Below are 21,944 nucleotides of genomic sequence, written 5' to 3'. Positions count from 1 at the left end.
GGTCCATGGTTCGAATCCCATCACGGGACTCGGATATTTTATGGCTGCTACACTGGCAACACTAAGGGATTCAACTCATACCGCTGGGCACCAATACTCCACAATTACGACATGGCGAAACAGTAATTTTATAGATAACTTACAAACAGAAAACATATTTTAATGCTAGAATATGCAAGTGAAGTCTAGCCCTACCACCACTGACTGGATGAATGTTCTGACACAGGTTACAGTGCTCCAGCTACATCATGACAGTATGTAAACGATCAAGTGAGTGAGTGAGTCAGTTGGGTTTAACGCCGCTCTTAACAGTAGTCCAGTTATACGGCGTGTCAGCTTAATGTGGGAGGAAAGCCCAAAGTGATGCAGGTCTCAGACGTTTACCACTTCGGTGAAACGGACGAGCACGGGTATGGTGCTGACAAACCTAGAAACATAATCGGGGCGAACCGGGATTCGAACCCACAATCATAGGTTTCTGGCGTGCCCAAGGGACGCAACTCTGCACAGCGAATTGCGGCGCCTTAGACGACTGGGCCACCCGTGCCCCCGTAAACGATCAAGTCTGGACCAGATAAACCATAGCATCATAAGCAACCACATTTTGGGCACAAGGTCACACACTGTCTATCACTTGATAAATACACCTAGTTAAAAATGATTGTTTCTTGGTCAAACACAATATCACTCAAGCACTAACTTAGTCTGATCGTCTAACAAACATGGGATATTGAGGTTTATCCTATAATGGGTGGGTTTCTCGGCAGGATAAAGCCAACGGATAAAAACTATATCTGTTGGGGTCTTATGCGGATAGAGATGCAAATATCAAAGGTCAAGTAGAGCTTGTAGAGAGGGGTACTTTCAGTATCTATAAACAAACATGGTGTCACCCTTGTCATTTGGCAAATCGAGTCAGAATTAACCAGCGGGAATCTGGAGAAACAACTGGGATAATTGCTATCATCATCAAAAGAACAGACTAATACTGTACACTGAAAATCATGCAGTGTCCATCTGTGACGTAGATAAGGCATTTTACAAGTTTTGGCATCTTTGGAGATATAAATTTGGAAACAATATTGCAAGAGCACGAGGCCTAGCCAAGCGGGATAAGTAGCCATATCTGTGGCTTGGAACCTTTTTCACAAATTAAAACTGTTGGATTTGGCCGAAATATGTTCGAACTGTTACCTTGTTTCGTTTTGTCGCTGTGTGTACATCTGACTACACTTCTTAACTTTATGACAGGACAGACGGACTGTCAACAACATCTAACTGTGGCCATGACGTTTCATAGACTAGGGTTAGAGTAGCTTTCCTTTTATAAAGGGCTGTTACTCTAACGGACAGACTGATGGATTGCCGCGAAAGGCAAGGAAGAGCAATTTGTGTAGGCAATGGTTGTTTGCATATATGTAGTTACCCCACTATATAAGAAACAGGTTTCTGTTGGAACTATATTGGCTACCGACTGACACATCACATACCTTCTGACGTAATATATATTAATGCGCACATTCCAGGAAAACTTGTAATGTTTAGGTAATGTTTGTGAGAGATGGAAAGGGATTTTCGAGCATAGAATTGAAGAAGGACATTATATGATAAAGAGGTTATCACGCTTGTGTGTTTGGGGATGGTAAATATCCTGTGTTAGGAATAAACCCTATGAATTTATCTCGCCAAGGCTTGCTAAATACAATGCTTATTCCTAATACAGGATATTTACCATCCCCAAACACACTTGCTTAATAACCTCTACTTATTAACATCAGGCACACCGATATGTAACAAGGACTGCCAAATGCTCATCTCTACCTCTTTGTGAATTAATTAATTAATTAATTAATTAATTAATTAATTAATTAATTAATTTATTTATTTATTTATTCATTCATTCACAAACCCAGTGACATGTACCAGGTACAGGACAAATATGTTCCCTGCCACCACCATATAGGTACTTTGGGTCAGACATCCAGACTCACATAGGCATGGGGCGCAGGGGACCTGTCAATTCTGCCCCCAACTACCTCCCCGGGGCAAGTTAGTTGACCATAGGCGATGGCTCCTCACCTGCAATGGGGGTTCATGTAGCTGCAAGGTTGCTATTGGTCAGAAGCTCGTTCACGTTGATCTGGCCGAAGTCATCGGGGTAGTTGTAGTCCATGTCCCCCATGAGGAAGTCATCCAACTGTATCTGATTGGCGTCTGTCGTCATTCTACAGAACAAAGGACAAAATTGACTTGTCTGAAATAGAGGAACTTCTCATCAAGGTGTAAACACTGCAATAGAAAATCAGTGGTCAGCTACGGTCTGGATACATTGCTAATACATACATTTTCCCACTACTACAGCAAAGTACAGGACTGGAGACCTGTAAGACTATGGAGCCATTAAATGACCATGGAGCTATGATAAGCCTATGGAGCTATGATAAGCCTATGGAGCTATGATAAGCCTATGGAGCTATGATAAGCCTATGGAGCTATGATAAGCCTATGGAGCTATGATATGCCTATGGAGCTATGAAAAGCCACAGAGCTGACTATCAAGCTGTCACTGTGGAGCTATGAAAAGCCACAGAGTTTACTATCAAGCTGTCACTGTGGACCTACGACCACGGAGCTGACTATCAAGCTGTCACTCTGGAGCTATGACCACGGAGCATATTATCAAGCTGTCACTCTGGAGCTATGACCACGGAGCTGACTATCAAGCTGTCACTGTGGAACTATGACCACAGAGCTGACTATCAAGCTGTCATTGTGGAGCTATGACCACAGAGCTGATTATCAAGCTGTCACTCTGGAGCTATGACCACGGAGCTGACTATCAAGCTGTCACTCTGGAGCTATGACCACAGAGCTGACTATCAAGCTGTCACTGTGGAGCTATGACCACGGAGCTGATTATCAAGCTGTCACTCTGGAGCTATGACCACGGAGCTGACTATCAAGCTGTCACTGTGGAGCTATGACCACGGAGCTGACTATCAAGCTGTCACTCTGGAGCTACGACCACGGAGCTAACTATCAAGCTGTCACTGTGGAGCTATGACCTGGGAGCTGACTATCAAGCTGTCACTATGACCACGGAGCTGACTATCAAGCTGTCACTGTGGAGCTATGACCACGGAGCCGATTATCAAGCTGTCACTCTGGAGCTATGACCACGGAGCTGACTATCAAGCTGTCACTGTGGAGCTATGACCACGGAGCTGACTATCAAGCTGTCACTCTGGAGCTACGACCACGGAGCTAACTATCAAGCTGTCACTGTGGAGCTATGACCTGGGAGCTGACTATCAAGCTGTCACTATGACCACGGAGCTGACTATCAAGCTGTCACTGTGGAGCTATGACCACGGAGCTGACTATCAAGCTGTCACTGTGGAGCTATGACCACGGAGCTGACTATCAAGCTGTCACTGTGGAGCTATGATCATGGAGTTGACTTTCAAGCTGTCACTCTGGAGCTATAACCACGGAGCTGACTATCAAGCTGTCACTCTGGAGCTATGACCACGGAGCTGATTATCAAGCTGTCACTCTGGAGCTATGACCACGGAGCTGATTATCAAGCTGTCACTCTGGAGCTACGAACACGGAGCTGATTATCAAGCTGTCACTCTGGAGCTATGACCACGGAGCTGACTATCAAGCTGTCACTGTGGAGCTATGACCACGGAGCTGACTATCAAGCTGTCACTCTGGAGCTATGACCACGGAGCTGACTATCAAGCTGTCACTCTGGAGCTACGACCACGGAGCTAACTATCAAGCTGTCACTGTGGAGCTATGACCTGGGAGCTGACTATCAAGCTGTCACTATGACCACGGAGCTGACTATCAAGCTGTCACTGTGGAGCTATGACCACGGAGCCGATTATCAAGCTGTCACTCTGGAGCTATGACCACGGAGCTGACTATCAAGCTGTCACTGTGGAGCTATGACCACGGAGCTGACTATCAAGCTGTCACTCTGGAGCTACGACCACGGAGCTAACTATCAAGCTGTCACTGTGGAGCTATGACCTGGGAGCTGACTATCAAGCTGTCACTATGACCACGGAGCTGACTATCAAGCTGTCACTGTGGAGCTATGACCACGGAGCTGACTATCAAGCTGTCACTGTGGAGCTATGACCACGGAGCTGACTATCAAGCTGTCACTGTGGAGCTATGATCATGGAGTTGACTTTCAAGCTGTCACTCTGGAGCTATAACCACGGAGCTGACTATCAAGCTGTCACTCTGGAGCTATGACCACGGAGCTGATTATCAAGCTGTCACTCTGGAGCTATGACCACGGAGCTGATTATCAAGCTGTCACTCTGGAGCTACGAACACGGAGCTGATTATCAAGCTGTCACTCTGGAGCTATGACCACGGAGCTGACTATCAAGCTGTCACTGTGGAGCTATGACCACGGAGCTGACTATCAAGCTGTCACTCTGGAGCTATGACCACGGAGCTGACTATCAAGCTGTCACTCTGGAGCTATGACCACGGAGCTGACTATCAAGCTGTCACTGTGGAGCTATGACCACGGAGCTGATTATCAAGCTGTCACTGTGGAGCTATGACCACGGAGCTGACTATCAAGCTGTCACTGTGGAGCTATGACCACGGAGCTGATTATCAAGCTGTCACTCTGGAGCTATGACCACGGAGCTGATTATCAAGCTGTTACTCTGGAGCTATGACCACGGAGCTGATTATCAAGCTGTCACTCTGGAGCTACGAACACGGAGCTGATTATCAAGATGTCAATGTGGAGCTATGACCACGGAGCTGACTATCAAGCTGTCACTCTGGAGCTATGACCACAGAGCTGACTATCAAGCTGTCACTCTGGAGCTATGAGCACGGAGCTTATTATCAAGCTGTCACTGTGGAGCTATGACCACGGAGCTGACTATCAAGCTGTCACTCTGGAGCTATGACCACGGAGCTGACTATCAAGCTGTCACTCTGGAGCTATGACCATGGAGCTGACTATCAAGCTGTCACTCTGGAGCTATGACCACGGAGCTGACTATCAAGCTGTCACTGTGGAGCTATGACCACGGAGCTGACTATCAAGCTGTCACTCTGGAGCTATGACCACGGAGCTATGACCACAGAGCTGACTATCAAGCTGTCACTGTGGAGCTACGACCACGGAGCTGATTATCAAGCTGTCACTCTGGAGCTATGACCACGGAGCTGACTATCAAGCTGTCACTCTGGAGCTATGACCACGGAGCTGACTATCAAGCTGTCACTGTGGAGCTATGACCACGGAGCTGACTATCAAGCTGTCACTCTGGAGCTATGACCACGGAGCTGACTTTCAAGCTGTCACTGTGGAGCTACACAAATTTAGTAGAACATGTAGCTGAACTTACTCCTCAACGTTCTGCTGTGTGCTGTGGACGGAGCCTGGACTTCGGTCATAGATGGTTGTGGCTGGGGACAGTGGCGACATCAACTGGGGTGTCTGCGGGTTGTCATAGTTCATCGGAGCACCGTAAGGAACAGGACTGAAACAAAACAGGAAATAGTGATTATATCTTCATACTATATTCAATGGACACATGATAATCAATATTAGGTAAGGCATTTATATACTTCTTGGTTTACATATTATTCTGTGAAGAATCCTGGTTGACAGTTGGGAATGGAATGTAATAAAGATTTTTTTTTTCTGTCCTTTTCCTTATGATGTGCAGCTGGTCTCGTCTGTCATGCAGATCGGTCCTGTACTTAAAACTTGTGATTTATTATGGTTCACATCTTCCCAAGTTCTAGTTTTCACCCTTTCCATTTCAAGCCTAAATTTCGGCGCTAAAATATGAGAGGACTATCCCAGGTGTTGATATCTCCAATCAGAGAATGTTTTACAAAATCAACATCAGGGTGCCACAACCATCACCTGTTGCATTTGCGCTGAAGTGATTAAAAACATTAAGTGAAGACAAACAGTTTCCAAGTGGTTACAAGTCTTCAAATCAACTTACAATACTTTAATATTTTCCAGTGCAGGCTACATAGTTCGTTACCTCGAACGACTAAACGACCGAGATGCAGTGCTATTTTTAGAGAATCCCTGCTGAGACTTTCATGCCAATCACTGGATTGTCTGATCCAGTCATATACACTAAAGTACGGTTATAACGAACTCAAAGGGACTACTTATTTTAGTTCATTATAACATTATAACCGTAGTTCGTTATAAGTATATATACAGCATAACTACAGCAAATAGTCGGGACCAAAAAAGTAAGTTATATCCGTAAGTTTGTTATAAGCGTGTTCGTTATAACCATAGCTTACTGTAGCTGGAATATTGCTGAGTGCGGCATTAAATAATTAACAACCAACCAGAAAGAAAAGGGAGTGTCCAAAGGGTAATTACAGCATCAAAATAGAACAGAGCCCAGCTGTCATTACTAAAACTATAACTCATAGATGTACTCAATGGGACTAATTGTGTTGTTTGTCTGGGTTGCTGCCTACCTTAACAGATTTACAGGCAGAGGCTGATTTTGTGTAGGTTGTGATTGCACAACACTAAACATTAGGGCTGGGACGAGTCCAAATTTACTACCCGGGTACCCACCCCCTATTACCTGACCCTACCCGGGTACCCGCTGTAGGTCTCAAGAGATAGGTACAAAATGTCTGATTGGGAAACGATTGACCGTACTCCTGTCAAAATGTATTTAGATACAGGTTTAAAATTATCTGGTCATGCATACACTGAAGTTGATTGAAGTTTTATCTTATTTCCAACATAAAAAGTCAGAAGGAATATGTGCATAGTCGGAAAGAAATGTGAACATTTGTCACTTATAGTGTAACCGTAGAGTTCTAGATAATTTTTGCCATTAAACAATATAATCACGAGACTAACCCCTGGTCCGGGTAGTTCTGTGGGTACCCGGGTCCTACTCAGGACCCACCCGACCCGAGTACCCGAGTTACTCATCACAGCCCTACTAAACATAGCTTTCATTGGCCCTTGGTATGGCAGACCAGTAGGGAAGAATAACATGTACTGAACCAAGTCTATAAGGTGATTCTTGCCAAATCAAAAACAGCAGAGCAGTTTGTGATCCTTTGTATCAACCAATAAACAAACTCGTCAGATGTAGACATATCTATGTTTACTTACATTTGTGATTACGGATGTTATGCATGCACGTCTGTACATGGAAATGGCAAAGATTTGAACCACTTTGTGGCCACTGTATGTTGGCTAAAAGCACTAAGATTGCAGCCCAAACCAACTACTGAACCAATTAATTGTGGTCAATGGACCTGAGGCAAGTACTACACTGTGTAACTATTCTCTACTGAATCAGTTGTATATCAGACTTACCAGCGAGAATGCTCAATTTGAGCTCTGGGTAAAGGTTGAGGATTCTCATCAAGAAACACAAGTCATCAGGAGATGACATATCCCTCGTTCTGGTGCAACTCGGAAACAGAGTTTCGCTACTTACACCCTACTTTAGGTTCATTGCTATTGGATACCTTCAGTTCAGTAAAGAAAAACATAACCCTGTTCAGTATTTTTCAAAATCCCAAACTATCAAAAGGCTCCAGTTCACCACAAGATATTCACTGTATTGGAGTTCTGCTTGGGAAACAAGCACTACCCTCATTTTCAGTAAAGTCCATCTTTTCGTCATCAAAACATAAAAAAAAACATATACATATAAAAAATCCAAATCATCGAAAGGCACCAGTTCCCCACTAGACTGATCTGCTTAGCAAGTTTCATCCAGAAATAGTCAACAGTTTTGGAGTTCTGTTCCACAAACAGAAAACAACTTGTTTTCATCATGAAAAGTCTTGAAAACAAAACAAACAAAAATTAAAAAAATATCCCAAATCATCAAAAGGCACCAGTTCCCCACCAGACAGATCAAGTGATCACTACAATGAAATTGCATCACAAACCTTTGCAGACCAAAGGTTAGAAGAATGATTTTTGGATGATAAATAGAATCTCACGCTTGTCTTTTGTATGTTAAATATATCAACACTTCCCAATATAGGTTTAAAATTCCTTGGCAAGCCTCAGAGTTTAAAACATTTATTGACTCAAAATACATATACCGGGTACTAGAAAAGATGACATACCTTATTCTGTTATACATACTCCTCGTTTAACATGAATAGAGAATCAAGAAGCCTCGGTGTTTCAAACTTCTATTGACGAGCATTGATTTGGTATTGTTTTGGTATCAAAAGACACCCAGGTGAGATGTCCTCTTCACGATACACAATGTACAATAGAACAGGCATGATATCGTCTCTAGTATCTGCACTATGTTGGCAAACCATGAGAAAAGTATTTTTCTATAGAAATGCTGTACAAAACACATGTAAAGCTAAACAACATCCAGCAATACTTTATCCTACCATTGCTTCTGTGTGTTATGGAGATGTGCGTTTGAGCAATCCATAATGGCTTTCTTCCACATTGCAAACTGACAGTTCATGACATCTTTGAACTATTGCTCCTGAATTCCATGAACTAAATATTCCTTAAGTCAGTGAACAAAAACGTTCAACAGTTCTTGAACAAAAGGCTGTTAAGTCCAACGATAAAACAGCTCCATGACCCTTGCACTGAATGTATCTGAATTTTGTGAACTTGTATAAGGGCATTGACTACTGGATGACTGTTTCGAGCCTTACTTATTGCAAGATTTTAACTGTCCTTCACTCTGTAGATTCAATACTTACATAAATTGAGATCCATCGACATAATTAACCATATGGGATATCAAGAAAGTATTATTCAATTTTTCACGATAGAGAAAATTACTGGAAGTACATTCACAGCAAGAACATCCTACATTTCATCGTCTTCATCTATTTGATGGTGGAGTCAATCTGCACCTAAACAGTTTTAGATAAGCAGTCTTAAAACTGCTATGACACAGGGCGTAGATTATAGGGTTCAATACTGAGTTTGTAAAAGCCAGGTAAAGCACCACATCCATTGCATGGCCTGGTTCACAGGACTCGCAAAAGGTAAAGACAAGAATCAGAGCTGAGAACGGAAGCCAAGCAAATAGAAAGCAGGTGACTACAATGATGATAGTTTTGGTTGTCTGCAGCAGATGCCTGGAACCTCGTCGACATTGGTTACGGGGTGACAAGAAGGTCTGACCCTGGATTCTCAAGGTCTGTTCTCGAAACTTCATGTCCAAATCTCTCGATATCAGAAAAATTCTCAGATGGGAATACGCCAAGCAAGCAAATGGGACTAAAGCTCCCGCTATCACTGACACAAGCAGAAATGTCTTGTCGAAAACTTTGTAATAAATACAATCCTCAAACTCTGTGTTCATCGCAAAATAGGACAACCCTGTTGTGAGAATACTGATCATCCACACCAAAGCTATAACCAAAGGTAGTATGTGTGGTTTCAGGGAAATAATCCGATGGTGCCACAAGGGATAGCAGATCGCCAAATAGTGATTGACTGTGACGACAGTCAAGTTCAAGATGGAAGCTGTGACAACCATCAGACAACTCAGTAAAGTCACATGACACAATGTTTCGTTCTGAAACAAGCTCGGCACTACTGACCATGTAATGTACAGTGGAACTGTCACTGTTCCTTGAAGCAGGTCGGCAACGGACAAAGAAACCAACAGGATATACCGGAATTGTTGCAGGAAGTGAAACTTCCTGACAGCCACGATGACCACTGTGTTTCCAGTAATGATGCCAAGAGCCAGGAGGGTCAGATACAGAATGAACGGCACCTTTGTCATCGTGAACTCCTCCATTGAAGAAGTACTGTTCCTCTCCGACAGACAATTTCCAGCATCTTCAAATACGGAAACATTTCTGAGGGTCTTCAGAGTGTCCACCATTCCTTGCGTATATTTTGAATCAGACCCATGAAAAGCCTTCCACGACATCTTGACAGGGGTACAAATGTTAATTAATGTTCCAGTTCTGGCAAGGGGCACGTGTGGCACAGTCGTCTGAGGCGTCAAAATTCACTGCGCAGAATTGCGTCCCAGGGGCATGCCAGAAAAATATGATTGTGGTTTTGAATCCTGTTTCGCCCCAATTGTCAATTGCAAATGGTTTGTCAGCACCATACCCATGCTCATGGGTTTCACAGAAGTTGTAAATGTCTAAGACCTGCATCACTTTAGGCTTTCCTTCCACATTAAGTTCTGGCAATTCTGTGTTTTCTTCAGCGTTACATAAAGTTTCTGCATCTCACAGTTACCAGAGCTCCCCATGGCTATAATCCCACATTGTAAGCTCGTTATGAGAAGCCATACAGCAGGATATCACGTGTCTCCACAATCCTCCCAATTATCCTCTATAGGGACATCACGACTGTGTTCTGACCAATCGGGTGGCTCCCCTGCTATGTATTGATCTGTTCGGGTACAGCCTGCTAACTCTTCTACACCACTGGGAACAAGTCTGCCATCATTGATGGCTGTTTTGTCAGGTGCAATATATCATTGACACCAAGTAATCTAGTAAACCCTCATTTGTTGTGTAATAATGCCAATCAATACTGTGAACAATACCCATCATGTCTGGACAGAGACAGATAATTCATACTGTTATGAAACTTCAAGTATAAGAATCCATGGAAACATATATTGCTGTCTATTTTAGTATTATATATTGTTTGTTGTTTAACTTCACACTCAGCAAAATTCCAGCTACAGTAGAACATAAACACAAAAGTACAGGGGACAAGAGAAATCAGTTTGTTTTATAAGTTGTTCGTTATTCACATTTTCTCTCAAAAACATCCGCCATCTTCAATTACACAATACACAATAATTGCAGCATTTATACGTTTAAAGTTAATGGTACGGAGAAGATTAGTCCAAGGTAAGGTTAACATAAAGCGAATTTAATAAGGTTTAATCAGGTGTCACCACTGATTGTGCTGATTCTCATTATCTGACCTGTTTTGATTGGGTTTAGACAATTGTCAATGACACTAACTCTGATTATTTGTATGTGGGCATGTCGGGGATCAAATATCAGTTAGCTGTGAATGTTAATTTGCTGTAGAGAGTTTGTTTGTTTGTTATATAGAGCAATTTGTAATTTTAGTAACATTTCATTGTATTTGTTTGTTTGCTCTGTCTGTGTTTTTGTTATATCCGTGTTCTGCTGACAAATATTGGCGGTCTGTAAATAATCGAGTCTGGACCAGACAATCCGGTGATTTACATCATGAGCATCGATCTGCCCATTTGGGATATGATGACAGAGTTGTTGCAGTGCAGTTGAGGCTGGTTAATGGGAGTGGGAGATGGGATGGAGGTGGATGGGGTGGTCAATTCTGTGTTTTCTTCAGCGTTACATAAAGTTTCTGCATCTCACAGTTGCCAGAGCTCCCCATGGCTATAATCCCACATTGTAAGCTCGTTAAGAGAAGCCATACAGCAGGATATCACGTGTCTCCACAATCCTCCCAATTATCCTCTATAGGGAGGAGGTGGTTGGTTAAGGGTGGGTGGAGGTGGATGGGGATGGAGTAGGTTGGTTTAGGGAGGGTGGAGGTGGAGGTGGAGGTGGTTGGGGTTGGAGTGGGTTGGTTCAGGGAGGGTGGAGGTGGTTGGGGTTGGAGTGGGTTGGTTCAGGGAAGGTGGAGGTGGTTGGGGTTGGAGTGGGTTGGTTCAGGGAGGGTGGAGGTGGAGGTGGATGGGGTTGGAGTAGGTTGGTTCAGGGAAGGTGGAGGTGGTTGGGGTTGGAGTGGGTTGGTTCAGGGAGGGTGGAGGTGGTTGGGGTTGGAGTGGGTTGGTTCAGGGTGGGTGGAGGTGGGTGGAGGTGGTTGGGGTTGGAGTTGGTTGGTTCAGGGTGGGTGGAGGTGGTTGGGGTTGGAGTGGGTTGGTTCAGGGAGGGTGGAGGTGGAGGTGGTTGGAGTGGGTTGGTTCAGGGAGGGTGGAGGTGGATGGGAATGGAGTGGGTTGGTTCAGGGAGGGTGGAGGTGGTTGGGGTTGGAGTGGGAGTGGGTTGGTTCAGGGAGGGTGGAGGTGGTTGGGAATGGAGTGGGTTGGTTCAGGGAGGGTGGAGGTGGTTGGGGATAGAGTGGGTTGGTTCAGGGAGGGTGGAGGTGGTTGGGGTTGGAGTGGGTTGGTTCAGGGAGGGTGGAGGTGGTTGGGGATGGAGTGGGTTGGTTCAGGGAGGGTGGATGTGGTTGGGGTGGTTGGGGATGGAGTGGGTTGGTTCAGGGAGGGTAGAGGTGGTTGGTTCAGGGAGGTGGAGGTGGTTGGAGATGGAGTGGGTTGGTTCAGGGAGGTGGAGGTGGTTGGGGATGGAGTGGGTTGGTTAAGGGAGGTAGGGGGGGTTGGGGTTGGAGTGGGTTGGTTCAGGGTGGGTGGATGTGGTTGGGAATGGAGTGGGTTGGTTCAGGGAGGGTGGAGGTGGTTGGGGTTGGAGTTGGTTGGTTCAGGGAGGGTGGATGTGGTTGGGAATGGAGTGGGTTGGTTCAGGGAGGGTGGAGGTGGTTGGGGTTGGAGTTGGTTGGTTCAGGGAGGGTGGAGGTGGTTGGGGTTGGAGTGGGTTGGTTCAGGGAGGGTGGGGGTGGTTGGGGTTGGAGTTGGTTGGTTCAGGGTGGGTGGAGGTGGATGGGGATGGAGTGGGTTGGTTCAGGGTGGGTGGAGGTGGTTGGGAATGGAGTGGGTTGGTTCAGGGTGGGTGGAGGTGGTTGGGAATGGAGTGGGTTGGTTCAGGGTGGGTGGAGGTGGTTGGGAATGGAGTGGGTTGGTTCAGGGAGGGTGGAGGTGGTTGGGGTTGGAGTTGGTTGGTTCAGGGTGGGTGGAGGTGGATGGGGATGGAGTGGGTTGGTTCAGGGTGGGTGGAGGTGGTTGGGGTTGGAGTTGGTTGGTTCAGGGAGGGTGGAGGTGGAGGTGGTTGGAGTGGGTTGGTTCAGGGAGGGTGGAGGTGGATGGGAATGGAGTGGGTTGGTTCAGGGAGGGTGGATGGGGTTGGAGTTGGTTGGTTCAGGGAGGGTGGAGGTGGTTGGGGATGGAGTGGGTTAGTTCAGGGAGGGTGGAGGTGGAGGTGGTTGGGGATAGAGTGGGTTGGTTAAGGGAGGGTGGAGGTGGTTGGGGTTGGAGTGGGTTGGTTCAGGGAGGGTGGAGGTGGTTGGGGATGGAGTGGGTTGGTTAAGGGAGGGTGAAGGTGGTTGGGGTGGTTGGGGATGGAGTGGGTTGGTTCAGGGAGGGTAGAGGTGGTTGGTTCAGGGAGGTGGAGGTGGTTGGAGATGGAGTGGGTTGGTTCAGGGAGGTGGAGGTGGTTGGTTCAGGGAGGTGGAGGTGGTTTGTTCAGGGAGGTGGAGGTGGTTGGGGATGGAGGTGGAGGTGGTTGGGGTTGGAGTGGGTTTGTTCAGGGAGGGTGGAGGTGGTTGGGGATGGAGGTGGAGGTGGATGGGGTTGGAGTGGGTTTGTTCAGGGAGGGTGGAGGTGGTTGGGGATGGAGTGGGTTGGTTCAGGGAGTGTGGAGGTGGTTGGGAATGGAGTGGGTTGGTTCAGGGAGGGTGGAGGTGTTGGGGTGGTTGGGGATGGAGTGGGTTGGTTCAGGGAGGGTGGAGGTGGTTGGGAATGGAGTGGGTTGGTTCAGGGAGGGTGGAGGTGGATGGGGTTGGAGTGGGTTGGTTCAGGGACGGTTGAGGTGGTTGGGGATGGAGTGGGTTGGTTCAGGGAGGGTGGAGGTGGAGGGGGTTGGAGTGGGTTGGTTCAGGGAGGGTGGAGGTGGAGGTGGTTGGAGTGGGTTGGTTCAGGGAGGGTGGAGGTGGATGGGAATGGAGTGGGTTGGTTCAGGGAGGGTGGAGGTGGTTGGGGTTGGAGTTGGTTGGTTCAGGGTGGGTGGAGGTGGATGGGGATGGAGTGGGTTGGTTCAGGGTGGGTGGAGGTGGTTGGGGTTGGAGTTGGTTGGTTCAGGGAGGGTGGAGGTGGAGGTGGTTGGAGTGGGTTGGTTCAGGGAGGGTGGAGGTGGATGGGAATGGAGTGGGTTGGTTCAGGGAGGGTGGATGGGGTTGGAGTTGGTTGGTTCAGGGAGGGTGGAGGTGGTTGGGGATGGAGTGGGTTAGTTCAGGGAGGGTGGAGGTGGAGGTGGTTGGGGATAGAGTGGGTTGGTTAAGGGAGGGTGGAGGTGGTTGGGGTTGGAGTGGGTTGGTTCAGGGAGGGTGGAGGTGGTTGGGGATGGAGTGGGTTGGTTAAGGGAGGGTGAAGGTGGTTGGGGTGGTTGGGGATGGAGTGGGTTGGTTCAGGGAGGGTAGAGGTGGTTGGTTCAGGGAGGTGGAGGTGGTTGGAGATGGAGTGGGTTGGTTCAGGGAGGTGGAGGTGGTTGGTTCAGGGAGGTGGAGGTGGTTGGTTCAGGGAGGTGGAGGTGGTTGGGGATGGAGGTGGAGGTGGTTGGGGTTGGAGTGGGTTTGTTCAGGGAGGGTGGAGGTGGTTGGGGATGGAGGTGGAGGTGGATGGGGTTGGAGTGGGTTTGTTCAGGGAGGGTGGAGGTGGTTGGGGATGGAGTGGGTTGGTTCAGGGAGTGTGGAGGTGGTTGGGAATGGAGTGGGTTGGTTCAGGGAGGGTGGAGGTGTTGGGGTGGTTGGGGATGGAGTGGGTTGGTTCAGGGAGGGTGGAGGTGGTTGGGAATGGAGTGGGTTGGTTCAGGGAGGGTGGAGGTGGATGGGGTTGGAGTGGGTTGGTTCAGGGACGGTTGAGGTGGTTGGGGATGGAGTGGGTTGGTTCAGGGAGGGTGGAGGTGGAGGGGGTTGGAGTGGGTTGGTTCAGGGAGGGTCGAGGTGGTTGGGGATAGAGTGGGTTGGTTCAGGGAGGGTGGAGGTGGTTGGGGATGGAGTGGGTTAGTTCAGGGAGGGTGGAGGTGGAGGTGGTTGGGGATAGAGTGGGTTGGTTAAGGGAGGGTGGAGGTGGTTGGGGTTGGAGTGGGTTGGTTCAGGGAGGGTGGAGGTGGTTGGGGATGGAGTGGGTTGGTTAAGGGAGGGTGAAGGTGGTTGGGGTGGTTGGGGATGGAGTGGGTTGGTTCAGGGAGGGTAGAGGTGGTTGGTTCAGGGAGGTGGAGGTGGTTGGAGATGGAGTGGGTTGGTTCAGGGAGGTGGAGGTGGTTGGTTCAGGGAGGTGGAGGTGGTTGGTTCAGGGAGGTGGAGGTGGTTGGGGATGGAGGTGGAGGTGGTTGGGGTTGGAGTGGGTTTGTTCAGGGAGGGTGGAGGTGGTTGGGGATGGAGGTGGAGGTGGATGGGGTTGGAGTGGGTTTGTTCAGGGAGGGTGGAGGTGGTTGGGGATGGAGTGGGTTGGTTCAGGGAGTGTGGAGGTGGTTGGGAATGGAGTGGGTTGGTTCAGGGAGGGTGGAGGTGTTGGGGTGGTTGGGGATGGAGTGGGTTGGTTCAGGGAGGGTGGAGGTGGTTGGGAATGGAGTGGGTTGGTTCAGGGAGGGTGGAGGTGGATGGGGTTGGAGTGGGTTGGTTCAGGGACGGTTGAGGTGGTTGGGGATGGAGTGGGTTGGTTCAGGGAGGGTGGAGGTGGAGGGGGTTGGAGTGGGTTGGTTCAGGGAGGGTCGAGGTGGTTGGGGATAGAGTGGGTTGGTTCAGGGAGGGTGGAGGTGGTTGGGGATGGAGTGGGTTGGTTCAGGGAGGGTAGAGGTGGTTGGGGTGGTTGGGGATGGAGTGGGTTGGTTCAGGGAGGGTGGAGGTGGTTGGGGTGGTTGGGGTTGGAGTGGGTTGGTTCAGGGAGGGTGGAGGTGGATGGGGATGGAGTGGGTTGGTTCAGGGAGGGTGGAGGTGGATGGGGTTGGAGTTGGTTGGTTCAGGGAGGCTGGAGGTGGATGGGAATGGAGTGGGTTGGTTCAGACATGGTGGAGGTGGTTGGGGATGGAGTGGGTTGGTTCAGGGTGGGTGGGTGGAGGTGGTTGGGGTTGGAGTGGGTTGGTTCAGGGTGGGTGGAGGTGGTTGGGGACGGAGTGGGTTGGTTCAGGGAGGGTGGAGGTGGTTGGGGATAGAGTGGGTTGGTTCAGGGAGGGTGGAGGTGGTTGGGGATGGAGTGGATTGGTTCAGGGAGGGTGGAGGTGGATGGGGATGGAGTGGGTTGGTTCAGGGAGGGTGGAGGTGGATGGGGTTGGAGTTGGTTGGTTCAGGGAGGGTGGAGGTGGATGGGGTTGGAGTTGGTTGGTTCAGGAAGGGTGGAGGTGGATGGGGATGGAGTGGATTGGTTCAGGGAGGGTGGAGGTGGTTGGGGTTGGAGTGGGTTGGTTCAGGGAGGGTGGAGGTGGATGGGGATGGAGTGGGTTGGTTCAGGGAGGGTGGAGGTGGTCGGGGTGGTTGGGGTTGGAGTTGGTTGGTTCAGGGAGGGTGGAGGTGGATGGGGATGGAGTGGATTGGTTCAGGGAGGGTGGAGGTGGTTGGGGTTGGAGTGGGTTGGTTCAGGGAGGGTGGAGGTGGATGGGGATGGAGTGGGTTGGTTCAGGGAGGGTGGAGGTGGTTGGGGTGGTTGGGGTTGGAGTGGGTTGGTTCAGGGAGGGTGGAGGTGGATGGGGATGGAGTGGGTTGGTTCAGGGAGGGTGGAGGTGGATGGGGTTGGAGTTGGTTGGTTCAGGGAGGGTGGAGGTGGTTGGGGTTGGAGTGGGTTGGTTCAGGGGGGGTGTTGGTTGCTTGGGTTACTGTGGTTTGGCATGCATTTAAACTTTGTGACAGATCAGGTATTTTGTGTACCAACTGAGGCTATTATGTCATGGTTTTTTTATACGCATTGGACATAGGTCATGACAAGGCAATGATGTCTCAGTTATGTTAAAGGCAAAGAACACAATTGCTAACCATAACCGTATTGATCACTGGAGGCGAAGCCTTCAGTTGAGCAGTGAATCCCGTGATAATGATAAGGGCTTGACTATGACAATTTGCCCAATTATTTTTACATCAAACAGTTTCCACTCCTGTGATCATTGAGGCATATTTAAGACCAACTCCTGCAACCAGCATCCTAAGGATACCTTTTTCTACCATACAGTAATGCGAGTAGGGCTAATTCATACAGACATGAAAGCGACCTATCTTATGATCATGTACTTTCTTGAGTTCTTTCGTCAAGTAAAATCCCTCATAATGAGAAAAGCCAACCGAGTACCACAATATTTGGCTGCCTTGACCAAGATTATGTAGTTCATCACGTTTCTGATACATTAGCATTCCACTCATCATGGTCCTATTAAACCATGTAGTTAGGGTCAAATTTTATACCGGAGCAACCAGCACTAGAAACTACCTACGCCCAGCATCCTAGCCTGTATCAATAGATCCTTTTGTTAGACCTGGCATGATGCAGGGCACAGATGTTTGCAAGTTTGGTGAAACCCAGGAGCATAAGTATGGCACAGACAAACCAAATGTATCACCATTGGGACAAATCTGGGATTTGAACTCACAAGATTAATTGAACCAAAGGAACACAACTCTGTGAAGTATTCTGTGGCACCTTAGTCCTCCAAGAGAGTGTTTAGTAATTGAAAAGACTACTACTCCTTCGCAACTATTAAATCAGTGTAACTGTCAAATTAGTGCAACTATTAAATCAGTGTAACTGTCAAATTAGTGCAACTGTCAACTTAGTGCAACTTTCAACTTAGTGCAGCTGTCAATTTAGTGCAACTGTCAACTTAGTGCAACTTTCATCTTAATGCAGCTGTCAATTTAGTGCAACTGTCAAATTAGTGCAACTTTCAACTTAGTGCAACTTTCAACTTAGAGCAACTATTCCACCTTAGTGCTAGCCTGCAGTCTGAGCGTACACCTGATAGACACCCAATTGAATGGTTAAAATAATATGAACCCATTTTATCCAATTCACTGTAAGTACCCAATCATATGATACTGGAATAGATACTGGAATCTAATTTCCCTGGCTAAGCCAATACAGTTATATCTAATTTCACAAGATGAAAAAATCAATCCTGTCCAGGCCACTAATTGATTCACTAAGTATGACTATGTGCCAGGAAGCCTTTCAGTACCGGTATATCTGACACAGATTCTACTTTAACAAGGGTCCAGCAGACTGTCTAAGAACAGAGCACCAATGGCTGATGCAAGTGAGGCCTACAGCTATTATAACACCACCCTTGTCTCTATTAAGGGCTTTCTGACCAAATTGTCAACTAAGTACCACACACGTCACTGATACATCTCTTGCTTAAAAACTAATGCTCAAAATATACACCATCATGCACAAACATTAAGGGTTTGTTTGACATTTAAAACAGCACTATTCCAGCTAAATAATGGTGGCCTGTCAATAATTGATTCCGGACCACTGACCATACAAGCTAGTGATTGATATTAGGAGCATCAATCCTTACTGAATGGGATATGATGATACACAATCAACCAAGTCACCAAGCAAGACCACCCCATCCATTTAGTCGCCTCCCAGCCAGCACACCTACATCGGGCCGACGTTGGCTTTACATCGGCAACCGCCGGCAATATCGGCATCGGCAAACTGCAGCGGTCCGCTGTCGGGCCAATGCTGTTGATTGGCACTGACATTGAACCTGATATATGGTTTGATTTTGTTATGATAACATAAAAGAAATAACACATTTGTCGATTACAATGTGACAAACCTTAGATCAAATATAATTACGAACAATACAATAATTCTATTCGAACTAAAAAAATTAACTTTATTTTTAATTTTTAAATGAAATAGATCAAGCACATTCACTGACCATTTTTGGCTGCACACATACAACAGAAGGAGAATATACAGACGGGATTCGTCACATCTTACAATTCATTCAGCAAAATACAAGATGTTGGCAAGAGTTTGGAATATCGCGATCGGTTATGTTACGTTGGTCCAACGTTTACACAACATGCTTCAAGGGAAGCTACTCTTGTAATAGAGGGCGCTGTTACTCACGCGCGTCTTTTCAAGCAGACGACGAAAGGATGATGCGTGGAGGGCTGAGGGAAAACTTATTTTGCGGTAAGTGTTTACTTCATTTCTGTATTTACGAGGGGTTAATTTCATTTTCAAACCTTACAATTTAAACGAGAAACAGTGTTCATTCAAAAGTGTCAACGTGAGTAGAGAAATCTAGGCCTGTGTGTTTTGGAAGTTCGAGAAACACATTCCTGTCAATTCTACGTCAGTGACCAAATCCGTGGAATATGTCATGACACTGCATCCTCACTAGATTATCTATTTATATTTTTTAAACACCATATACATATTTCTAGCAAAACGCGGGGACAAGGGCAAATACAAAACATGACGATATGTTTTATTTCCATGTAGATTCAGCGATGTTCAAACAACGAGTCGCAATCTCGGAGTGAGAGTATTACTCTAATTACTTACATTAGTATTTTTGAATGAACATTGCTTTATTTGTCATTGTCACAGGCGTATTTGTTAAGTGTGGGGATGGATGAGGTTAGGAAATTGATTACAAACTCGAATTTACAAATCAATGTTGTGATTGCTGTCAGCGCAAAAAGCAGTGAACATGAAATTCATAACGAGGCTTTCGGAAACTTTCAGCATTGCGATCCAGCTAATGTTCCTACTGATCGATGAACGGAGCTACACTGCCGAGTTCGGTTTTCGATCACCCAAAAGTTGAAATTAAAAAAAAGTAAAATTGATGTTTTTTAATGTCATAATTACTTGCGAATTTTGAACATTTTCTGGATAATGGGCGAAATGAAAGGACAGCTCTTTTTGTAAACGATCAATGCGTATTACAGGTGTGGGCAATTTTATCAAGATCTACTTGGATACCTCACATAGACCTAGACCTATATATCGATCAGAAATCTTATACCGATGTATGGTATCTGTAATGATCGATTAAGGTTTTGAGATATGGCTAATTCAGAATGGATTTTATTTTTTTATTTATTAATCTTTTTTTGGGGGGGGGGGTTGGGGGTGGTAGCCTTATCTACTTAGTAATTTATGATGTACATTTGTGATGAAATACTGAATTATAAATTTAAAAAATGTACTATTTCAAAGGTATGATGCTAAATATATATTACAAGACAATTTAGAATGTAATTTATTTAATCAAAATTCAAATTAATTGTAAAACTTTGATGAGGAAGAATAGATACTTCAATACAGATTTTTCAGGACATTATCCATTGTAGAAAAACACCCAGAGCCTTGTTTCAAATTTGATTTAATCTAACTAAAGATATGTTATTTCAGTTTATCATTATCCCTTTTCCTATGTTTACAAACAATGAAACTGTGCATAAAATTACTTGCCCCCAATACTTTCCTGCTATTTTTGGCATACAAGTGTTTGTAATATGTACATACCTTTGTATCTGATCTTTTAATGATAAACGTTTATTTGCAGTTTTGGTTTACCATGATGTAATCTACATATTTTGGTATAATATAATAAATGAAATCTGTTTTGTGGTAACCAGACTTCACAGGATCGGTTCAATATTATGTCAATATGGGGATTTTCTCACTGCTTTTCAATGGATGCGGCTATAGCTATTAAAGTGAAACTACTTTCCCTTGGAAATTATTTCTGCTACATGGCTCCAGATAAGGACTGTATGTACAAGTGCAAATATATGAGATAAGATGTATGAATTAAGGAAAGGACCTGATATCTGTGTATGGCCAAAACTTTATTTAAATGTTACTTTTATGTTTTGAGCAATATTCCCCTTAACCTCTTGACATCATCACCATAATAGATTAGTGCTCACTGCTGCTACACAAACTTGATATATAATATTCTTATATTTCTATTTAAGAAAACCAGATGTTCAGCCATTTCCTATTGGCAAACATGGATGAGCTGAATGAACTCTTAGCAGCTTTTCCAAAATCGAGCAACTGAGAGAGCACTGGTGAGTGGATTAAATTTCTTTAGATGTATCAAGTATGGGAAATTTACACCAATTTTGATTCATATAGAAGATCCGGGGTAGAAGATATCTTCAGCAACCCATGCTTGCAGTAAAAGGCAACTATGCTTGTCGTATGGGATGAGGCGACTAATGGGATCGGGAGGTGAGGCTCTCTGACTTGGTTGATGCATGTCATCGATCCCAATTGCATGGATTGATGCTCATGATGATAATCACTGGATTGTCTGGTCCAGACTCAGTTATTTACAGACCTCTGTCATATAGCTGGAATATTGCTGAGTGAGGCGTTAAACAACAAACCAAACCAACTGATACATGTTTCTGCTTGAAATATTAATAAGCATATATTTGATATCATGTTTGCCCTATTAAGGGCCCCTGACACTTACTATGGTAATCTTCCAAATAAAATTTCATGCTGACTTACTTTTGATGGACATACAAGAGAGATTGCACACCTAAAACTGTTCTCCAGCAAGATTGGAGGAGGGGGGTTATCATGTGGTTATTGGGGATGTTTATTGTGCTAAAATAATAGGGTGATATGTCAGTTATAGAATTTTTTTTAATTGACATAAGAAACAGATTAGGGATATACCGTGCAATATTGGGAGGGGTTATGTTATTTGCGTATATAATTACACATAATTCAATTTACTTATTTACACATATTATAAACTCATCAATTTATTTACTGGGATTCCGATAATTCTAGGGTGGGGCCTTCTGCTTTTAGCCCCTAAATTTGGAAAAAGGCTCACATTTTCAAATACAATGGGACATTTTAACATTATGCTGTATGGGCAAGTGCAGGTGTACCTAGGGAATATATGAAATTGTCACATAAAGGGCCCATGGCAGAAAATTCCTAGAGTGAACCCTGTATTTATTAACAGGTGTCAATACTTAAAATAATATATACACACATATGTAAGGTGGTGCATGTGAACAGGGTATTACCTATTCTATTATTCCATTATGTTATCAATAGCTTGTTTTGACACACTTGTGAAGTCCATTACTCGTA

At 45.8% G+C, this 21,944-nt stretch overlaps 2 protein-coding genes across 2 annotated transcripts in view; both read right to left on the bottom strand.

Moving 5' to 3' along the window:
* Positions 1–21,944, bottom strand: part of LOC139464009 (signal transducer and activator of transcription 5A-like) — a 64,050-nt gene that overhangs the window by 6,377 nt on the left and 35,729 nt on the right. The window contains exons 20-21 of the mRNA XM_071245515.1: positions 5,397–5,531; positions 2,080–2,225 (exon numbers count right to left, since the gene is read on the bottom strand). Coding sequence (XP_071101616.1) covers positions 2,093–2,225; positions 5,397–5,531 — 268 coding nt within the window. The 3' untranslated portion in view covers positions 2,080–2,092. The remainder of the gene's footprint in view (positions 1–2,079; positions 2,226–5,396; positions 5,532–21,944) is intronic.
* Positions 8,874–9,938, bottom strand: LOC139463524 (adenosine receptor A1-like). Its single transcript, XM_071244793.1, has one exon. The coding sequence runs from the start codon at positions 9,936–9,938 to the stop codon at positions 8,874–8,876; it is 1,065 nt and encodes a 354-aa protein (XP_071100894.1).

Source organism: Haliotis cracherodii, unplaced genomic scaffold (genome assembly GCF_022045235.1).
Source record: "Haliotis cracherodii isolate W230 unplaced genomic scaffold, xgHalCrac1.p SCAF_16, whole genome shotgun sequence".
Taxonomy (NCBI): Eukaryota; Metazoa; Mollusca; class Gastropoda; order Lepetellida; family Haliotidae; genus Haliotis; species Haliotis cracherodii.
This window is presented reverse-complemented; position numbering and strand designations above follow the sequence as displayed.